The sequence below is a fragment of the Poecilia reticulata genome, chromosome 1 (genome assembly GCF_904066995.2).
Source record: "Poecilia reticulata chromosome 1, P_reticulata-male-v2, whole genome shotgun sequence".
NCBI lineage: Eukaryota > Metazoa > Chordata > Actinopteri > Cyprinodontiformes > Poeciliidae > Poecilia > Poecilia reticulata.
In genome coordinates, this window is record NC_088830.1 from 18,317,580 (window position 1) to 18,337,597 (window position 20,018).

General features: G+C 40.1%; 1 protein-coding gene across 1 annotated transcript in view; it reads right to left on the reverse strand.

Annotated features, from left to right (window-relative positions):
* Positions 1 to 19,499, reverse strand: part of mxd4 (MAX dimerization protein 4) — a 33,303-nt gene extending 13,804 nt beyond the window's left edge. Inside the window, exons 1-3 of the mRNA XM_008411950.3 lie at positions 19,247 to 19,499; positions 18,705 to 18,804; positions 11,193 to 11,222 (exon numbers count right to left, since the gene is read on the reverse strand). Of these exons, the coding sequence (XP_008410172.1) occupies positions 11,193 to 11,222; positions 18,705 to 18,804; positions 19,247 to 19,310 (194 nt within the window). The 5' untranslated portion in view covers positions 19,311 to 19,499. The remainder of the gene's footprint in view (positions 1 to 11,192; positions 11,223 to 18,704; positions 18,805 to 19,246) is intronic.
* Between the last annotated feature and the right edge of the window lie 519 nt (positions 19,500 to 20,018).

A 20,018-nucleotide genomic window follows, 5' to 3' on the forward strand; every position in this document is an offset into this window, starting at 1 on the left:
TGTTTATAAGGTGTATTTCACAAAGTGAAATTTAAGTCAAATCCTTTGATTATGTGCCCAAACTTGGAAAATAACGACTATTCTGAACATGATTTCATGGAAATTGTGAAGTTAAAATGTAACATTTTATTCTGTCCTACATGATGCTGATATTTTTTCATGCATTGTGGATCTACAAATTTGCATGTATGGGCTTGAGCAAAAAAAAAAAAAAAAAACTTTTACAGCACAAAAATAAATACAACAAACTGAGTAGAATTTCTTGGCTTGATCAATTGGCAAATACAAGGATAAGAAGAAAAAAAAACTATTGCATGTGGAATTTAATCACCACATTTAGCACATAACTGTTACAAAAATATATTTTTTTATATGTTGTCATGCATGCACATTAATAAAAAAACATGCCGCTGCATGTTTCTGTGACGATGTTTAAATGAGTATTTTTGTTATGTCTAAGTGACCCAAGTGGAGCAGAGACTGAAGGGGCTCCAAAGGGTTAACAGAAAAGAAGTGCAACAGCAGCATGGAAACAGTGAGAAGTCGTGGCGCTTGCAGAGAAATCACCACCTGACTGTTTTCACGAGCTGAGTACCACGGGAGGATTTGTGTTTAACCTCTGGCCTTCACTCCCCCCTCTCCATCAGGGACTGGGTGCCAAAACAAAGCCAAGACTTTAGGGAGGAAAAAAAAAGGAACTCAAAAACGACACTGCTTAAAGTGAAAAAAGTTATTTAAACTGCTGATGCACACTTCAGTTTTGCTGAGTTCGGATCTTGTTTTTTTTTGTTGTTTTTTTGTTTTTTAGCTAAGACCTGCTTGTTTTGTTGCTAAGGGAACTTGCAGCAACTTGCCAATTTATATAGATGCTCCTATAGAGCTAGTTAGAAAAGAGGTAGCTGCTCACACACACACACAAGCACACACACAAACACACTGGTCCTCCTAGATATAGAGTGTCCCAGGATGCCTTTGTGTCCCCCCACAAAGAGCTATAGGGCCTGAGAAGGCAACCTAGTGCAAACAACAAGTCTTCACCCGTCACTCACTGAGCTGTTTAATGAACTTAAAGCCATGCATTCCTTTTCCCATGCATGCACGACAGAGTGGCACATCTGGCACAGAGCCAAGCCTGCAGAACCGAGGTCAGATGTCGTCAGAATCTCCGCTGCGGTTTTTCTTGTAACTGCTAGAGTTGGCACGCTATGACCTCCGCTAAGGTTAAAGAGGACGATACATTAGAACGTCCAGCTCAGGCTCTGTTTTTGCCAGAGCCTGTGAGACATCAGCGTACGAGATGATGCTTCAACAACTGGGTCTCAAAAGGACCCAGCAACAAAACTTCGAATGCAGTGTAGAGGGAAGGAAGGGTCGGTTTGAGATTGTTATGGTGAAACTTCCTGTAAAATGGTCAGCATTTAAACAAAAAAGCACAACATGATGTAACTTCTTCTAACTGCATATAGACTATTTCAATTCTAATTAGGTTCTCTGTGACATTTATACGCTACAAAAGTGGTTTCTGCAGTCCAAAACATAGTAATTAGTATTAGTGCTTATTAATACTGTGCATAGTTTTACATTTTCAAGTTTTGTTTACTAGTTAGTTTACTCTGCCATATCCCAGAATGCAATGGGAAGGCATTGGTTCAAGTTTGCAGAGTTCTCTTGGCAGTAATCACACCCTAAACAAACCACTCCTCCTGACGGTCTTGGTACGGCTGTTTTGGTCCGAGTTCTGGTGTGATTGGTGTGTCCATATCAACACAAACAAACCACACCGTGGAGTGAAATTAAAAAATTCGTTATAAACAGAGTGAGCAGCTTAGATGTGAAACTTCCCAAAAAGAGATGTTGGGGTTAGGGATGGTGATTGGAAATGAACGTCCAAATCAAATTTTTAGTCTAGGGCCCCAAAAAATCTTGTGCTGTCTCCAAGCAACCCCTGAATTTACTAGGAGCAATAAGATGAAAAACTTTAAGTAGTTTTGAAAACACAACACCTGTAAGCAGTGTGTGCTTGCATCTGACATGTTGATTTTAAAATAAGCATTCAAGTCCTACTTTTAAAAGGTCACAACAAAACACTGTTTATCTTCGTCACACAGGTAGAAAAATAAATGTTCCCTCTTTGCGCTCCTAATGACATTACTTAGCTGAACCTGGGCGTTATGTTATAATTTTAGGAGAGAGTTTTCTGCTTTCTAAAACAGCAGTTTTGCTCACTTTAATGCAAACAAAAGAGCAAAATTAAAAGTAGAGAGAAACAGCCCTCTGTAAACATTTTGTGCATGGTCCCTTTACAGCGTGTCTCCCCAGCGAGAGGCGTTGCGTGAGCTCGGATCGCCATAGTGAGACGCCCTGGAATGCAAAGCTGCCAGCAGAGCGCCTCTACATCTGGCTGGCAGGTTCCTGAGGAGAACGAGGCAGATGGGAGGGAAGGTTGGAGGGTCGGCGAGGGACCAAGCCCAGGGGCCCTGCCGAGAAAACGACACACGCAATCCTTCAGCAGCCCTTCATTAGTCTGCCTGTCACCCTCCGGGCCTGCCAAAGACATGTTTACATTCAACACAAAGCCGGAGCGCCGTCTCGGGGAGGCGAGACCTAAAAGAAGTTACTGCGGCAGTTCATATGAAACCAGAGGGCTGGTTCGCCACGCTGCCCACGTCAGCGATACGGAAGGCGCACACACCTCGAGACACGAGAAGCTTTTATCGCCACGATATGAAATGTCAGTCGTCTGGGACGAGCCGTGTTTGCTTTCTGTCATCGAAGACGCCACGCCCATTGAGAGCAGTGACAGCTACCGAGGTGAGGCAGACGGATACAAGTTCCCCCCTCGACCCAGATCCCGACTGCTGGAACATGGCTCTCGCTCACCCTCACATGACCCGACTCTCGCGCATATTCAGTGAACAGAAACCTGACCGTGGTCTCCCTTTTCATAGAAAAAACTCTTCAGGAAAGTCTTCAGCGTGCTTTCAAGTGTGATTAAAGTTCAGGAAATAGTAGTATTTGTGTGCGGCTGACACGTCGTAGTAAAACTACCACGCAACAAACAGGAATTTCCACAGGGCGTGCTTGGGAATGCCGAGTAATTGGATTCATTTGATTGTTGTAGTGTACTGAAACGATCCCCTTGTGTGTATACGGATCATTGCAAAATCCCTTCCACAGAGAAGCCAGCTTACAGTGGTGTTAACAGAAAAACACATGTGAACTGGATTTTAAAGAGGTGGGCGCGTGAGAGAGCGAACGCGGAGGCGCGGTTTACCCCTTATGCGTCTGGGAGCCTTTCCAGGGCAACGCCAAAACGGCAGACCTGAACGTTACCCGTCTACTGCTGCGTGTGCCGAAAAGCACATCTGCACAGTTTGCATGGACCAGCAGAGACAAGTTCCCGGAGCCCAATAAACACATCAAACCCTTATTATAGCGAGCTTTTATAGTGATCTCAGTCAATATTTAACAAACAAGATAGTAGTGGCATGACATTAGATTTCTGACTCCTTGTTGACTGGGAAAGTTAGATAGTTAACCAGAGACGGGCCAATTTAGTGCTTCAGGAGTCTTTTTTTTTTCTATAAAGTTTTTTGAATATTTTAGCTCATTATGGTTTATGCAGAATTGAATCTTTGAAACAAGATTACTGCATGAACTTAAAAAGTCATCAAAGCATTTAAATTAAAAATTTCACTTTTCAGGCCTTTAAAAGACGTAAACAAGTGCAGATTTAGGCTGTATTACAATTGGTTTGTATTTTATTTTTTTAATTCATTTATCTTCCTGTGGATTTGTAAGTAATCTCTTTTACTCATTTACTTATGTTATTGGAAAATGAACATATTTATCGTAGTTCTGGCCTTCACCTCCTGAACCTGCTCTAGTTTAGGTTTGCTTAGCAGATTTCAATACAAATAATCTTGTTAACTAGCTAAGGATATTGTTTTATGTAGCTTTTACATTTAAGTCAAGAGGCTCATTAAAAGGGAGTTTTAAAAAGTCTCACATTCACTCACTAAAACTTAGCAGAAGGTATTTTTAAAATAATAATAAAAAGGTAGATGGTGTAGTGTGTAGTCACGTGTGACTGCTTTCTTGCCAGAAGAATTGAAACGAGCTCCAGCGAATGCAGCTGCAGAACACTGTGGAGTTTTGAGCTCCCCAAGCCATCCACTGAGTCTCCCCCATAAATTCAGCCTCTGTTACTTAACTCCACATTCCAGCATATGTGCTGCATGCTCCGCTGACCTGAATTTCAGGCTGCCTGGTTGACACACACATACTGTAGCAGCCAGCCAGTGTGTGTGTGCTTCTCATTCCACTCCTTCTGCCGTACTCGAGAACGTCTCGACGAACAGTTTCCTTTTCAGGTGCATGCGGTTTGGATCAAAGCGTGAAAGGTTGGAGCAGCAAACCTCTCTCATCTTACTCCTTTTGAAACCAACCAAACAAAATCTCGCTTTGTTTAAGGAACATCTAAACATAGCGCTTTATTAGGGAAACCAACTTAAAGCTGCTTCGTTAAAATTTGTAAGCTTCCTCTTTGGAGTATGTTTAGACTCCAACATATGACCCAAGCACCAGTGCACCTAAATGTACAGATGTTAAGGCTGCGTCCAGCATGGTTTCTCTTGTAAGCATCAAGATGTTGTGAGTTAATGATTAGAGGTTTTGCCAGAGGACACCCTGCAGCACCAGATGAAAAGCAAAGGAGGAACATTCTTCGCTAAATGTAGGTCTGAAGCACTCGTATTCTCGTATTCTAGGTGTTTCCATGCGAGTGGCTGCATAAGCAAAAAATGTGTGATGAATTTCAAAAACATCTAAAGATCTGTGGCACTCTGGATCAATTGTGTGGCACAAATTCACCTGTTTGGTTTCTACATGTTACCAATTTGTCCTAATTTACTTTTATTTCATACCCATTAAAAATAAAATACGTTCTACCTGAGCACTGTGTAACAGCTTATTGATGTCTTATGGGGAAAAAATTGCCATAAACATTATCAAAAGTTATGCATAATTAAGAATTTAGAATTTCTATACATGTAAGGTGAGATCCTCCAGTCTAAAATGAGATTAGAAATTGCAAATGGTGTATGTTTTACAGACTGATGCAGATAAAAACACGTCTTTTTTTTTTTCTAATCAGAATTTGTCTATGCAGTCGGTCTGGTCATATTCCTGTTTTTATGTGTGGCAGCCTTGATGTAGTGCAGCATAACAGCAGCATTCAGTCTTGTTATTGCTCCTCATTCTTTGAGCACTGTGACTGTAATGAATGTGACTGTGTCCATGATCATCATTCATTATATTAGCTGCTTGTGTAAGACCTGGGACTCCAGATCGCCACGCACAGGAGGAATTTAACTGACACTGTGGCAGAGGGGGAAGTAAATTACACACGCAATCATGTGAGTGTGCACACATCACATTTGAACAAACCTGGAGGGAGGAAAGAAACTTTCCTCGCTGTTGAAACTGCTAACCAGCAAAGCAGAAGACAGCTTTTAAAGTGGTTTTGCACCTCGCCGTCTAAAATAAAAACAAAAGAACTAGCAAGTCAAAACTGATCAAGGTGTTCGGTTGAAAGGCAAGTTGTCCTGCAACTTCGCCCTGCCTCGGGTTCTGCTGACTCAAACACTTTCAGCAAGCAGAAACGGAGAGCCAGAACAAGGAGGTGGAGAGGGGAAGGGAAGTCAAGATAACAGAAAAACCAGATGTGGTCTCTGGGGTGAAGAGGGAGAAAGCAGAGGGGTGAAGAAACAAGAGGGGAGTGCATGGGATGCCTTTTCGTTCAAACATGGGTATAATTCAAATGGCTCAGTGGGGAGCCGACTGCCCTATAGGCACACACAGGAGTTTTTCGAGGGGGAAAACTCATTCATCTCAGCTAGGAGAAGAGGACAGCAGAGGAGTAAATTTAATTAGCGAGAAGATTAGGCTGACAAATGGCCTGCTCGCTCCTGAAGTGTGTGTGAATTTAAAACAGGATTCAGTCGGCGCTCCGGCACATTGTCTGCACTGCAGGACGGCGAAGTAAGAAATCACTATTTGGAGGAAAAATAAATCTGGTGATCTCAATTAAGTCAAAAACCAGAGTGTTAAAAATAGGAGAGAAAATCCTTCCCTTGCTGAAGAGAAGTGGAAGCTCAAATGCTCAGCAATATTTTACTGAGTTTAGAGTTCCTGTGAACAGGTGCACAAGGGAAAGGGAAGGTTGAGTAACTTCTCAGTGCTGGTTGAAAGGGAAACATGTGGCATGATAAGTGCGTCACAGACATCATCGAGAGCGGTTGAAGAAAGAAAGGGGAAGGAAGCAATGCCAGAGGATACCAACCACACAGGACCAATTGGTTTCTCGATAAACTCCAGCTGAAGCTCTGCCGCTCTGGTAAGGGCAGAAAGCACAAGAATAAGCAGAACCACAACAGAGGCTGTCTAAATGGAGCTGCCGTGGCTAAAGTCGGGCTGCTGCAGATAAGCAGGCTACGTCGGGGACAGATGACCCAGTGGGACCCCAGCACCCGCCCCGCAGACGACTCCGTCTGATAACGAGACACAAATATATGCAGGGTGCCTCCTGAATGCCTGCCAAGGCAGCAGCGACAGACGCCCAAAAGCAGAAGATCAAAGCATAGCAGTGAGAGAAACCGATGCCAGAGCGAAATGTAGAACTGAGCACATCTATTTAGTTTGTAAACTATTGCAATACATCTGCAACGTGACTTCTTTTCACATCTATGGCTATAAGAATGTCTATTTTTGGGAAGAAGCTCTTTCATCTATGATGCAAATGATAAATTGCCACGGTGCCTTAAATTAGCCATCACTCACAATTATTGTTAACTGCGCAATTAGGATTGATCAAGATTTAATGCACTTTCATAAAATTATTTTTGTGTTAAATAAATCTGAATAATTCACTTAAGTTAAGTTGTTCATACCTCTGTATGATACAGATCTAAAGACTCTTAATTTGACCAACATTTCTCTTTTAACAGGAAATAATGCTAACATTATGGAGTGGTCTGACTTGAATCTGTGCAGGGAGCTAAAGATTAGGGTGACCAGATAAACTTTCCAACAGTCAAACGCCTTTTACATGGTTTGATTTTTAGAGCTCTGTGTCTCATTTCAAAAACTTACTTTTTGGTTGAAAACATAATACATTTAAATCTACCTGGAGAATTTTTTTTTTTTTTTGAAGGACAGCATTACACTTGGCATACATTGTGGATTTTGCATAAATACTTTCATGGAAACAAAACTGTAAAACATCTTTTTCCTGCCAATCAGGTATAATAAATTCCAGTAGCATGTCTAACCACCCCACCTATAAAATATGCCTTGCGGCATTTAAGCTGGACATTTATTTGCCAATTAGACTGCCTTGTGAATGTTAAAGGATGGCTCTGTGCTCTTGGAGGGTGAACCAAAACATCCCAACCTTTGACCACATAACGACACAGAGTCAGGGCTCGAACAGCAGCCCCTCCCTGAAGAGGCGTCCGATGGCTCGATGGAAGAGAAAGGTGATGACTACGACACTGGGATTGCTGGGGATTTAACATGTCTGCATGTCTAAAAAGATGTTTCAAACTGGTTGAACAAGTCAATCAGAAGAGTTTTGGTTTCAAAATTAATCAGCAGACCAGGAATTTTTCAACATCTTCATTGAAGTTGTTGGACGTGAGAATAAAAAAGGAAAGAACCTAGACAACCACTGACTAGAAAACTGCTCTCATTTTAACACAACAGTCTGACTACTAGAACAAATCCATATCAATGTAATGACACTGAAACCCTAAACTAAAACGAGAAAATATGCTTTAGTGTTAATGAGTTTTAAGTATTACTTAGCCCTATTCTAGAGGGTTAATTATCCATAGACATTTGATATACTTGTTATAACACAAAAATGATCGACTATTTATGCTAGCTTTAGGTGTGATATTTTAAATATTAAGTCATAACTTGAAAATGCAGACCAGCTGAACTGAAATAGAAATGTCCAACTTTAGCTACTGTAGCTAATATTTCTGCTATTGGGAGTTTAACAGTACAAATAAGTTGATTTGTGCATATGGGGTAAGGGTTCAATTCACATTCAGAGCCACAACAACATATATACCGAGGTTAAATGTCAGGTTCCTTTACTAAACCAGTGGACCAAATAAAAACCCTCTCAAAAACAGACAGATGTTGCAAGCGAGGACGCTCCAACAGAGAGAACAAATTATAGCAGACATAAATTATTCACTGTATTTGCAGATATTCTCAGGCACAGCAAAGTGTGAGATTATGTATATACACTGCTTGCCATATATCCCCCAGTAGTCCCCCACTGATAGAGCAGTATCACTAGAGGCATGACGTTTTTGCACATCGCTGATAAAAAAAAAATAAAAGGAGGAGTCTTCCAGCTCATGTGAGAAATCGCTACCAATTATTCCAGCCTTACATTTAGTTTGAAGGGTTTTAAATAGTTACCCTACCTAATATTTTATTGCTGTGGATTTTAATACAATACATGTGGATGTTGTCATGGGCCGGCAGGAGAGTTGCACAGTGTTGCACCTTCAAGCCATTATGAATCATCGATATTTAAAACAAAAACCTATAACATGATCTTACTGCTCGTTTCTAAAATAGAAAAAATAAAAAATATTCCTACCACTGACAAATCAGTTTGATACATTAAATAATATAAATAGTGATCAGTATGAATTAAAATATAATATAACCAACAGTGTCAATTTAGTCTTTTGATTTTAAGGTAAAAAATATAGAATGAAAACCTGGTAAATTTTCAACTGACTGCTTTCACAAGGGCCTAGCTTGTGTGCCGTAAAGATTTGCCGGGAAAGAAACAACATTGCATCAATAGTTACTATTACTTCCACGTATACCCAGATGTGACAGCTAAAGTATGTAGTGCAGGACCTGCACCGTCACAAGGTCCTGACGTGTGCAGCGGACCTTGTAATTTGAGGGCACATGCTCAGACAAAGATTCGCCTCATAGCTTTGCAAATAATGAAAATTACATCGATGAGTGTATGGGGCCCTGTCATTACAAACAGAGACGGAAAATTTCCATGCAAACAGTCACAAGTCTAACAAAAAAAAAACAAAACACATGATGACATATTGACGGGGCAATTGTACCCAATAAAGGTCATGATGCTGATAAACTGTAGGAGAACTCAGGTGTTTACTAAATATAGTTACGGCTATCTACCTTTTTAAACAAGCTTATGATAAGAGAAGTGTGGAAGCTGGTTGTAGACGTCTTTACTGTCATGTGCATTTGTCAATTTGGCTGATCATCACTTCGTTGGCAACAACCAACCACACCCGTCATTGGACATGAGGAAACTTCTGTGTCTCAACCCCGCGGCGTAATCATCCAGGTCCTACGTCTATGTCTCGCAGGTCACGGAGGAATATGTCCTTACTTGTTTCACTTTATGCAACACACACACACACACACACGCACGCACGCACGCACGCACGCACACACTATTACTCACTGCCAGACATGTGACTGGCAAACCCCAAGCCTCGACAGTGTGTGTCAGCACTTAAACACGCCCATTTCAGCCACTGCTCATATGCTGCCGGTCACATCAGCTGTTTCTTGAAAGCCACAAAAAAAACGCCAGCTGCATTTACAGGAAATCAAAGAGCTCAAAGAATTTACATCTTTTTATCGCGCCTTGCAAAAGTATTCATACCTGCTGAACTTCTGCTGATAGGGCAACTATGAGTTCACAAATGTGGCCTTGGGGTATAGAAGAGTGGAAGAAGAAAGCCATTGTGGCAAGGAAAAGCACAAATAGTCGAATTTAAAGTTTGCCAAAAGACTTGTAAGTGACTCAGCAAAAATGTGGAGGGAGGCCTGAGGAGAACAAAATTTTACTTTTTGACCTACATGCAAAGCTCTATTATATCTGAAAAATAACACACACTTGTCATTGTCTAACTTGGTAGGGGCTGTTTCATGATGTGGGAGTCTTTTTTTTTCTCCAGTGGGGTCAGAGGTGGTCAGAGTTGATTGGAAGGTGGATGAAACTAAATACAGGGTGATATCAGAAAAAAAAAAACTGTTAGAGGCTTCAAAAGACTTGAGACTGGGGCAGAGATTCCCCTTGCAGCAGAAAAAACCACCCCAGACATACAGCATATTGTCAGAGCTGCTATAGACCAGGTGCTAGAATGGCCCAGTCAAAGTCAAGAACTATATTCTATTAAGAATCACTGGCAAGACTTGGACAAAATTGGGGTTCAAAGATACTCTCCACTCAATCTGACTGAGTTTGAGCTATTTTGCAAAAAAAGCAATGTGCCAACCTTGTGTGAAGATCTAAATATTTATTCAGGGAAGTTGAATAAAAATGTATGCCACAAAACCAGTTTTTATTGCTTAAAAATATCGACAACCATTTATCCTTGCCCTTCCGCTTAATAATTAGACAGTACTCATTGTTAGCCTATCAAGCTAAATCCCACCAGAATACTTTCAAGTTTGTAGTTGTAAAATGAAAAATAACATTTTTAATGTGTATGTATGAACATTTTTGCAAGGCAGTCTACAATGCTGGGAAATCACTATTTTGTTTTTCTAACTCGAAGGAGTTTGCTTCCTAGCAAGATGGAAGTCTAAACAGAGCAAAAACAGTCATCTGTGTCTCTCGTGCCCACACCATGAATCGTGAGAGTCGTTCCCAAAAATAAGCTGAAGAAAAACAATTTTGTGCTTGAGAGTGTTGCATGCTGGGAAAAAGCCAGATCAGAGAGTGTGCGTGCCATCTGTGGACTTCTGAGTCTGGAGAAATGACAAAAAAAAAAAAAGGGTCCAGATCCTCCCTGCCTCCATTCACAGCATTATTTTAGGCAGGATTATCTCATTTCTGACAGGATTCCCCCCCCCCCGCTTGTCTGCCTGCGGATTTCAGCTGTGAAATGGAGAAAGATCTAATGCATGTCAAGCTGCACTTTCAAATCATCTCATTATCTAATTTCAGACCCAATGGACTCTTGGAGGAAGACTCTACATCTGATTTGCATTGCAGGTTGATTTTCACTAAGAGGAATAAATCTGATTTCTACCTGCTGCTCGGAAACAGCAGACTTAAAGAAAATGCACAGTGTTGCAGAGTGTCAGAGTGTCAAATATCAACTTACCTGTGTTTTTCAAGCTCATTGTGTGATGATCTGAAAGAAGAAAAGACGAGTGTCAGGACCAGGATCATAACACCCCAAGATCATCACATAGCATGAGATTCTGTGTCATAATAAAAGGCTAAATGTTTTTTTTCTTTTTTTGTATCTAAATGTCGGAGCGAAGAGTCAAATAAGCACATGCAAACAGATCAGAGGGGTTACATTGCACAGTGATGTCATGCAACAAAAAAGGCTCCAAAGTGAACAAATGTGTAGTATATTGTAAGAGATTTGACAAAGAAGGAGCAGAAACATGCTCGGGCATGGCAACAGGTTCTTTTTAACCATCGGCAGCCATTCTGCATAACCCTTCAGCATCATCAGATTTTCATTTAGCATTAATATTTAATAAGATGTTGAGAAAAATGTATATTTTATTCAGGCGAGACAGGTAGTAAAGAGTCAACCAGATATTATTCCAAGAGCACATGTCGATCTAAGCCTGAGCTTCCCAGCGCTGTTGATGATCATCAGGGCGGAAAGGTTAAAGGTTAATGAGGAGTTTGTATTACACAAATCCTTGGTGAGGAACATTCTGTACAGATGGTGGAAATTCAAGACCATTGTTAACCTGCCGGGGAGGGGTCAGCCAACAAAGATAACCCCAGGAGAAAGGTGTGTAATAAGCTGTTATGCTCAGGATCCTCACAAAGGAACTCATGTTTGCCTCTAAGCATCTTAAGGCCTCTTTCACGGCGGCTAGTGTTAATAATACCAAATCCGCTATTAGGGCAACACCACACAGAGCACTTTGAAAACATGTCTGTCTTTATTTAAGAAAAAAAAAAAAAAGGAAAACATAACTTTCTGGTTTCATTTTGTGCTTTGAAAAGTACAATACAATGCTGTCTGAATGTTTTTTGCTTTGTATGTGTCAGTTTGTACTCCCCTTGAAAAGGTGTTGTACTCCCACTGACGAATGGCTTTTCAAAGAGATTTTCTAAACTTACAGAAATTGTGACTCTAGTGACTATTACATGCACTCATTAAGTCACTCACGCTCTACTTTTGTCTTTTGTAATGAATATTAGAACTGCAATCATTAGAAATAGGGTGTCATTTGAATTTTTTTTTAAAGTCACAATTCATTTTAAATGCAAGAGAAATTTGAGCACTTCAGAAAAATATTTGTCTCCATAATTTTTTAAAAACCTTTACCATATCACGCTTTTGCTATTTTGGTCATTTTGCACCAACATTTTTCAGGTATGAAAAGTAGCCTTATGCAACGGGACAAGTTGTACTGCCAAACGTCCCACCGTTATTATGTTCTTTTTCTCTTTGAAAACCATTGATTTAAAGTTATTTTCACTAATCTGCTCATTTTTCAACTGAATTAAATAAAAATTTTCAACTGAATTAAATTAAATGTGGCTATATTAGTCATATAAGCTACCATCCCCTGGTCCAAACTGGAAACAAAACCAAAAGCAATAGAAATAGTTTTGAATGTAAGCATATGTCTGTATTAAATTATATGAGATTTGGATTTCATATGATTATCTAAGCCCATATTTCATAAAAATATTACACTACCAATTAACTAATATGAAATGATTACTTAGATCTGTACAAAATTTAATTAAGTTGGAAATTATGTTATAGTTCATTGTTAAAAATATATATTCTAATAAGAATTTGTCAAATTAAGATGGAAACAATAACACAATAACTTTAAAAATACTGTTTCATAAGAGCATCAAAACAAGACTGAAAGTAATTATTTTGTACCGTTTCAGTAGCACAGCAGTACTTATTAAAAATGAAGAACTAAAATACAGTTTTTCTTCGGCTCAAACTACTGCAAATGTAAATGGCACAAAATATTAGAATTTCTTTTTTTATATCCATAGTATATATGTCCCCCTAAGTAGAAGTAGGTATGACATGGAAGGGGCAAAATGTCCTGCACTAAACTAGAACAAATAGAAACATTCACACAAAATTGTGCACAAGGCAGCTGTAGTGTAATGGATTATTATTCATTTGAAAATCTATATTTTCCAGCAAGGAAAGGAGCTGCTTGCCATGGGAAATTTCCTGACAAACCATGAGCCAACTTGTATTTGCCTTGGGAAGATTTTGTACCTGCTTTGACAACCAATAATTTTAAAACATTCTATAATTTCCCCATAGTCGACAGTAAGGAAAAATGGTTATGAATCAGCTAAATAATATCTCCTAGTTTTTTGTTGTTGTTGTTTTGTGATTAGCTGATACCAAAAGAGTACACCAACTTAAGATGACATCACAACCATTGTCAACACAATTAAGGTGTACAATAAAATCAAATGGTTAAATATACTGTGAGATTAGAATTTAGATTTATGCATTTATGACTGTTTATCTTTATCATGCTATCCAGAAAAATAAACTGATATGTGATGGTTAGGAAAATGGACATTAAATATTTTGTGTAGAGATAACAAATGGAAAACACGTGAATTTATGAAGTATGGGTTCGGATTGGCAGAGCTGCAAATTGACCTGCAGTCATAAACACGTTCCATCACAAGAAAGGCTCTAAATTACAACGTAGCAGCCAAGATCTGATGCTGTGGCTCTGATTTGCTACATCAAACGATGAGAACAAACTGTGCAGGAAAAAGGCAGCACATCTGGCCCTGGACAGAATATCAACAGAAAGTGGGTCATATAACAGGAACATGAGCCTAAGCAAACAACATGGTTTTTGACAACGAATCTTAAATGGGATGAGGGAATTGTTGCTAAGTAGGTAATGAAGTAAGTAAAAAAAAAAGTTTTAAGGACTTGCAGTAAACAGCTCGCACTACAACCAAAGCTGTTCTGCTTGCCTTACAGCTGAAGTGGGAAACTGATCGACATTTACAAGGGGAGACGTCCAGCTGCAGCAGAGGGTCACACCCCTGCTGACTGCAAATTCTCACCAATTTTTAGTGCTACCGCTTTGCGAAACTGGAACAATTTAGTGTAGCCGAGGAGAGCTTTCTGCCAAGCTTCATGACAGAAATATGTAAAGTTCAAAACTTTTAAGTGCCATTCTTAAAGCAGAGCCTCAAATTTAAAATGTGTTTTTCAATCGTGGCCAATAGCTGCAAAGAGAAAATGCAGGGAGAGCTCAGGTGAACTGATCCCCCACCCCCCCACACACACACACACACAGCAAGGGACTGTGACACCCCATGCACGCTGTGCGCACTGCTGCAGTTTCTGCATGACGGCTGATCAGCGGCGAAGGACGCGGAATAAAAACGGCTCTCAGACGCTGCAGAATTCCTCAGCGTGCATGGGCTATTCCGAGGACAGACTCCCCCCGTTGTGACACGCAGGCATCCGGGAGGGCAACCGAAACAGGCCCTCTGTTCATGAGGGCGTCATGGATACCGTGGCAACAAAAACAAAAACAGCAACAACAAAAGGGGCCAGACTGACAACAAGCCCTTTTCAGACTTTCCACCACCCTAGAGCCCCCCCGCCCCCCCTGCCAAGCTCACGAAAGCAGTGGTTCCCACAGCTGTACCGCAACAACAAGGCAGTTCGACGTGCTGAAAGGGTTACGGCTGACCCGTCTGCACAATATCATCCCAGAAGGAGCACAGGATGTCACACCGCTGCAGATCTAAGAAGGCAGACAAAGAGCTTCGCTCCCAGCCCGGAGGAAGTTGCGCTATTGAAAGATGTAGAAATTGGAGGAAAATGTCCCAGTCAAAGCACGAGGCCCGAGCAGGAAATCGTGAGGAGGAAGAAGGGAATGCTCCCACCCACAGGTTAAACCACACATTTTTACATGTTATGTAAAAGCACTGTGTCTGGCATGCAAAACCAATGATGCCCTGTATCAGTTTTTAGAAGGAAGTAACACAGCAAAGGCCATCCCCTGAACATTTCCATACTCACAGGAAGGAATTCAAGGCTGAAAATAAAACTCTTTTTTATGTGACTATTTATATGCGAGTGTAGTACAGAGGAGTCTCAGTGAAACAGAAACTAGTAAACAGCCAAAACACAGCGATAATCTCTAAGAAACACAATGGGGACCGCTTCTTGCTATACATACATGTGAAATATTATTTTGCTTATTCTCCCCACGACAGACTCAGAAACATGTCACCCGTAATTCTGCCAAGTCGACCGTCTTTTTAAATTCTTTTAAACCTGATTAATGTTACATTTTCTTCAGGTCCACCCACCGACTTGTAGGGGATGCCCATGCATAAAACTAATGGAGGAGAGGAGTTTTAATTAAGGGCAGTCACATTAAGATGAAGAGAAAAATCGGTCCTCGAACTTGGTGGGCGTGGGTTCGTTCCACAGGTATGTGTGTGGGCCACCACACCCAGCACACACATCCGCACTCCCTTTTCATCATTCACCCGTTTATTGAAAGGATGCATTTCCTTGTAAGACCAACAGAATGTTGTAGGAACTGGATGAACTTGAAGTATCGTTTTAATTTCACAAAACTTAAAACCAAATATTAGCTCTTAACCTCAACCGATCACCCGCTGCATAGTTTGCTACTGTGAAATTACTTCCTAACCATTTAACAGATCAACTTTTTTTTTTTAAATCTTAATCAGCATGTAATTGTACAAACAAAAATATAATTCATACAAATTCCCTTAGACAGTCACAACTTATCCAGACTAACATCCACAGTTACTGACCAATTAAATACACTATTACACACCAGGATCAAATAAGTCTCAAAAAAAGAATAGGGTTACAAAAAAAAAAAAAATCCAGATTAGTCTCCTATTGAGGGTGTGTCTCCATACGATGCAATACATTTCGCAGAGACAAATGAAGGGAAGCTCAAGCTGGTGTGACAACTCTGTTTTTAGCAACATGAGCTTAAAAGATTTATTACCCGATCGATGACTCAAGTTTCATTTGAAATAGGCTGTGGTTTGTCACATGTAAAGATTCGTTTGTCAGCACGTAAAAAGAGTAATTTAAGATTTTTGCAGCAAAGTTCAACATTTATCCAGCAGCAATAAACTTTTTTTTTTTTTTTTTTTAGTATAAATCCAGATTTGATTAACCCGAGAACCAAAGCTGGGTCCTAGCGGGGCCAAGACTAAAGAGGCTTTTCAACAACTTGTACGTCAATAATGTCATACATTGACGCAAGCACTATTTTACGAACCTTTAAGTCATTCTTACATTTGCACTGGATGATTATTTAGTGAGAAACAAATTATTTATATCTGAAAATGGAGATGAGAGGTTGCACACCACTAATGACACATGTAAAGGATTTCCAACCCAGTTACGACAAAGCTGGAAAAAAAAAACTGGTCAAACTATAAAAAAAAAAAACACTTTTCCTTTACTTTGACCAAAAAAGTTTAACATGTTCTGCTATCAGTATGATTTTCACACTGGATGACCATCAGTAGCACACTGCCTCCCTCCTTCATTTCATGTGTAAATGGTTATAAGCTTCTCTGTAAATAGCTATCTAATACAAATGTGGTGATGGTTTGAAGTTAAATGAAATGTCCAGAGTGTCAAATCCTGCTGGTAAAATATTAGTCATAAGTATGTTTCCAGTGTCAAGCTAAACCAAGATTTTAAAGATGTTATGGTTGCAGCCACCTGGAACTGTACATGCGCTATAATTTAAGTATGTAATTTAATTTAATTCGGATTAATTTGCACCGATACCATGTTATACCTTTGCAGTCTTGTGTCAATTCGAACCCATGTCAGGGATGTTTTGTGCCCACACAGATCATTTAAAGACACTGGTTTACTTGAAGTCATCTGGACGTTGCTCAGAGTTGCAAAACGTAAGTATGAAGAGAGGACGGAATCTCTTACATTTCATAAGAGTCGAGTAATCCATGCGGTGATCAGAACAGCAATCGGTAATACTACCAAGAAAAATACATTCATCTAACTGGTAAATATTTGGGTTTGTAATGGTTGTTTACAGGTATAACTGGGAGCATGTGGGAATGAAATGGGAGCATTTTGGCACAAATTATTAGGAAAGAATTGGCAAAGGTAAACTGACTCAGACCTCAGGGGTTGATTGTCACATTACACAATCACCATTTCAAAAACTCTGCAGATTGAAATCTTTTCTAATAAGAGGAATTGACTTCCACTGGATTTTTTTGCCATTCATGATCCAATTTGTTTCCTCCTTTGGAGACAATGAGTGCCCACTCTGATGACCAACGACTTAAAGTAGTTTTTGGAATTCTGCTACCGTAAGGAAATATTCTAAATGAAACATCATGGCAGGGTTATTTTGGTGTGAATGTTCATCATTTTGCCCTTTCATATCTCTGTAGTTTAGGTCACTTGATACACAACTCTTTTATGCACTAAATAGTGCTGATCTCCGCAGGACATTTTGTACCGACTATGCATTACTACTGGGAGATTTGTGCACACTGACAAACATTGGTTTAAAATAATCTTCTATTATCTACTCATGCACCGCTATAAGGAAATGTGGCTAGTCTACTCAAATAGGGTAATATTTACTAGCAGGAAGTCACTCAGTGTTATTTTGGGGTTATTAGGGGTCAGAATCTCCCTAATTATAAAGTCCGTAGTGAATAATACAAAAATAAATTAAATTACACATGAGATTTGAGCATTTCTATAATTAGAAATATCATATAATATATAATTAGAATAAGCCTATAAAAAGTACTAAGATAAAGTGATATGCAAACCCACATGGGAATAAATAGGAAGGCATGGAACTACAATGCAAAGGTGGCACAAAGCGGTGAACGCAGAGCTATTCTGAGAAAAGGATTCAATATTAACCTTCAGTCATTTATCTAACAAGTTAGAAATCATAAAGTAACATTGAATCAAAACTGAAACGTGCATTTTGTTTGTGTGTGTGCAGTTCAGTAGAACATCTTGCGGATGTGTTTTCTAAGCGGGAGAGGTCGTTCAGCGGAGATCTGACCAAAAAGAATTTAAATACTGACGGTTCAACCAAAAAACATGAGGACAACAACAACCTTCTTGTGTTCTGTGTGTGAGAGTGTGGGAAGAAAGTGCAGGACTGCAGTTCCTGAAATGCGACCCTCTGTCACTCTCTCTCTCTCTCTCTCTCTCTCTCTCTGTTTTTCTTTTGCAGGACTTTCATTTTGCAACCAGACACACCAAACAAAACACTCTCGCCACATGAAAAACACAGCGTTTTAACCCAGGTGACAGCATGGCAAGCTGTGTGAGACATGCTGCAGAAACGAAAGGTTAAATGCATGTCGGGTGTGCGTGTGTTTCTCTCTCTCTCTCTCTCTCTCTCTCTCCGGTTCTCTCAGCATGGGGAGGGCAACACAGAAACAGACAGAGTTGACAGTGTACGCGTGGCACTGTTGATTGGAGAGACCAAAACACACTGATCCCAGCCCAGACATACATACCAGCAGGGCTGCTATACTCATGCTTATGCACCGCTAGAGTTTACAATGGCATGGCACGTGAAGGCAAGACATATAGCTACATATTTACCTATTGTTCTGAGCTTTTCTGGAAATTGGTGTGGCTTTCGTTTTCTTTCGGGAAAAGTCACTGCTGTATGGTAAAACAGACGCATAACCATGTTCTGCCTCTGTGGACACACATAAAACAATAAATAATGAAATGTTAGTTTACTGTTAGCCAGTCAGTACAGGAAAACGTGAAATTGCTATTATGTCTAAATCCTTCCAAGAAATAATCCATTAGTACAAACATTTTTATATCAAGGTAGAGTGCACAGTAACCCATATTTTTAATGCAACTGTTTTAAGCCCTGTTTTCATATACTAAAACGACAACACATAAACAAGTCGTATCTCTACAAAATTAGATTACATCATTCTTTCTGTAGCACATCATGTTTCTGGGTCCACTTTGTACCCATCGCCTTGTCTGTGTCCCATTGAGAAACAAGTGACATCATACCTGCACTGAAGGCAGGATAGTGTTAAAACCCAGAAACATCGAGCCTAATTTATTATGTCACAAAACAACTCCTTTAAATAAATGCCTGTCACTTCAGCTTTAAATACCTCTGTCTCGTCTCTCCAAATATTCTGCAGCCTCCAGCAAAATTAAAAGAGAATTCAGTTCCATCTTCTCCGGGTCTTGGTGTTCTTTAAAAAAATAGAAAAAAATATATATCTATCTACACAAATGTACAATTCATAAAATAATGGAATGAAGATGAAAAATAAAAGCTGTTCTTCAGCGGAGCCCAAACGCTGCTACGTTCACTTCTGAGTCCTGACGACTCCAAACTACAGTAACAGCAGCACCTAAACTCAGGAAACCAACTGATTACACCGCTATCCAATCAGAAAACCTCCCTGAGGTGCGTCTACGCCAATGAAAGTCCTCTTTGCGATGTCATTGGCTTGACTGAGTGAAGTCATTGGCGATATGCCCTAGCAACAGCCGCTAGTGCCCGCCTTTTTCGATGCTGATTGGCTTTTTACTCTGCGAGGAAGCGTCTGATTGGCTAATGAGAAAGGGGCTGGTGTCTTCATATAGCTGAACTTGGATGTTGTTTTGGTTTCCCAAACTTCTCGAAGTACGGTTTCTGCGTTTTGGCCGTGGAATAAACGGCATTTGTTCAGTCAGCAAGGCTCAATTATACTTCAGTCATATATTGTGTGGCATGACAAGTACTCAGTCACACGGATGATGTTTTGTCTTTATTTCCTGTACAAGTCATCCTGAAAGTCTTCAGCTGGGCCCATAACACCAAGCTGAGCCAGCTGTGAAGATAAAGCACCATTGCAACACACAGTTCCCTTTAAATATGTTTATTCATTGCCTCGT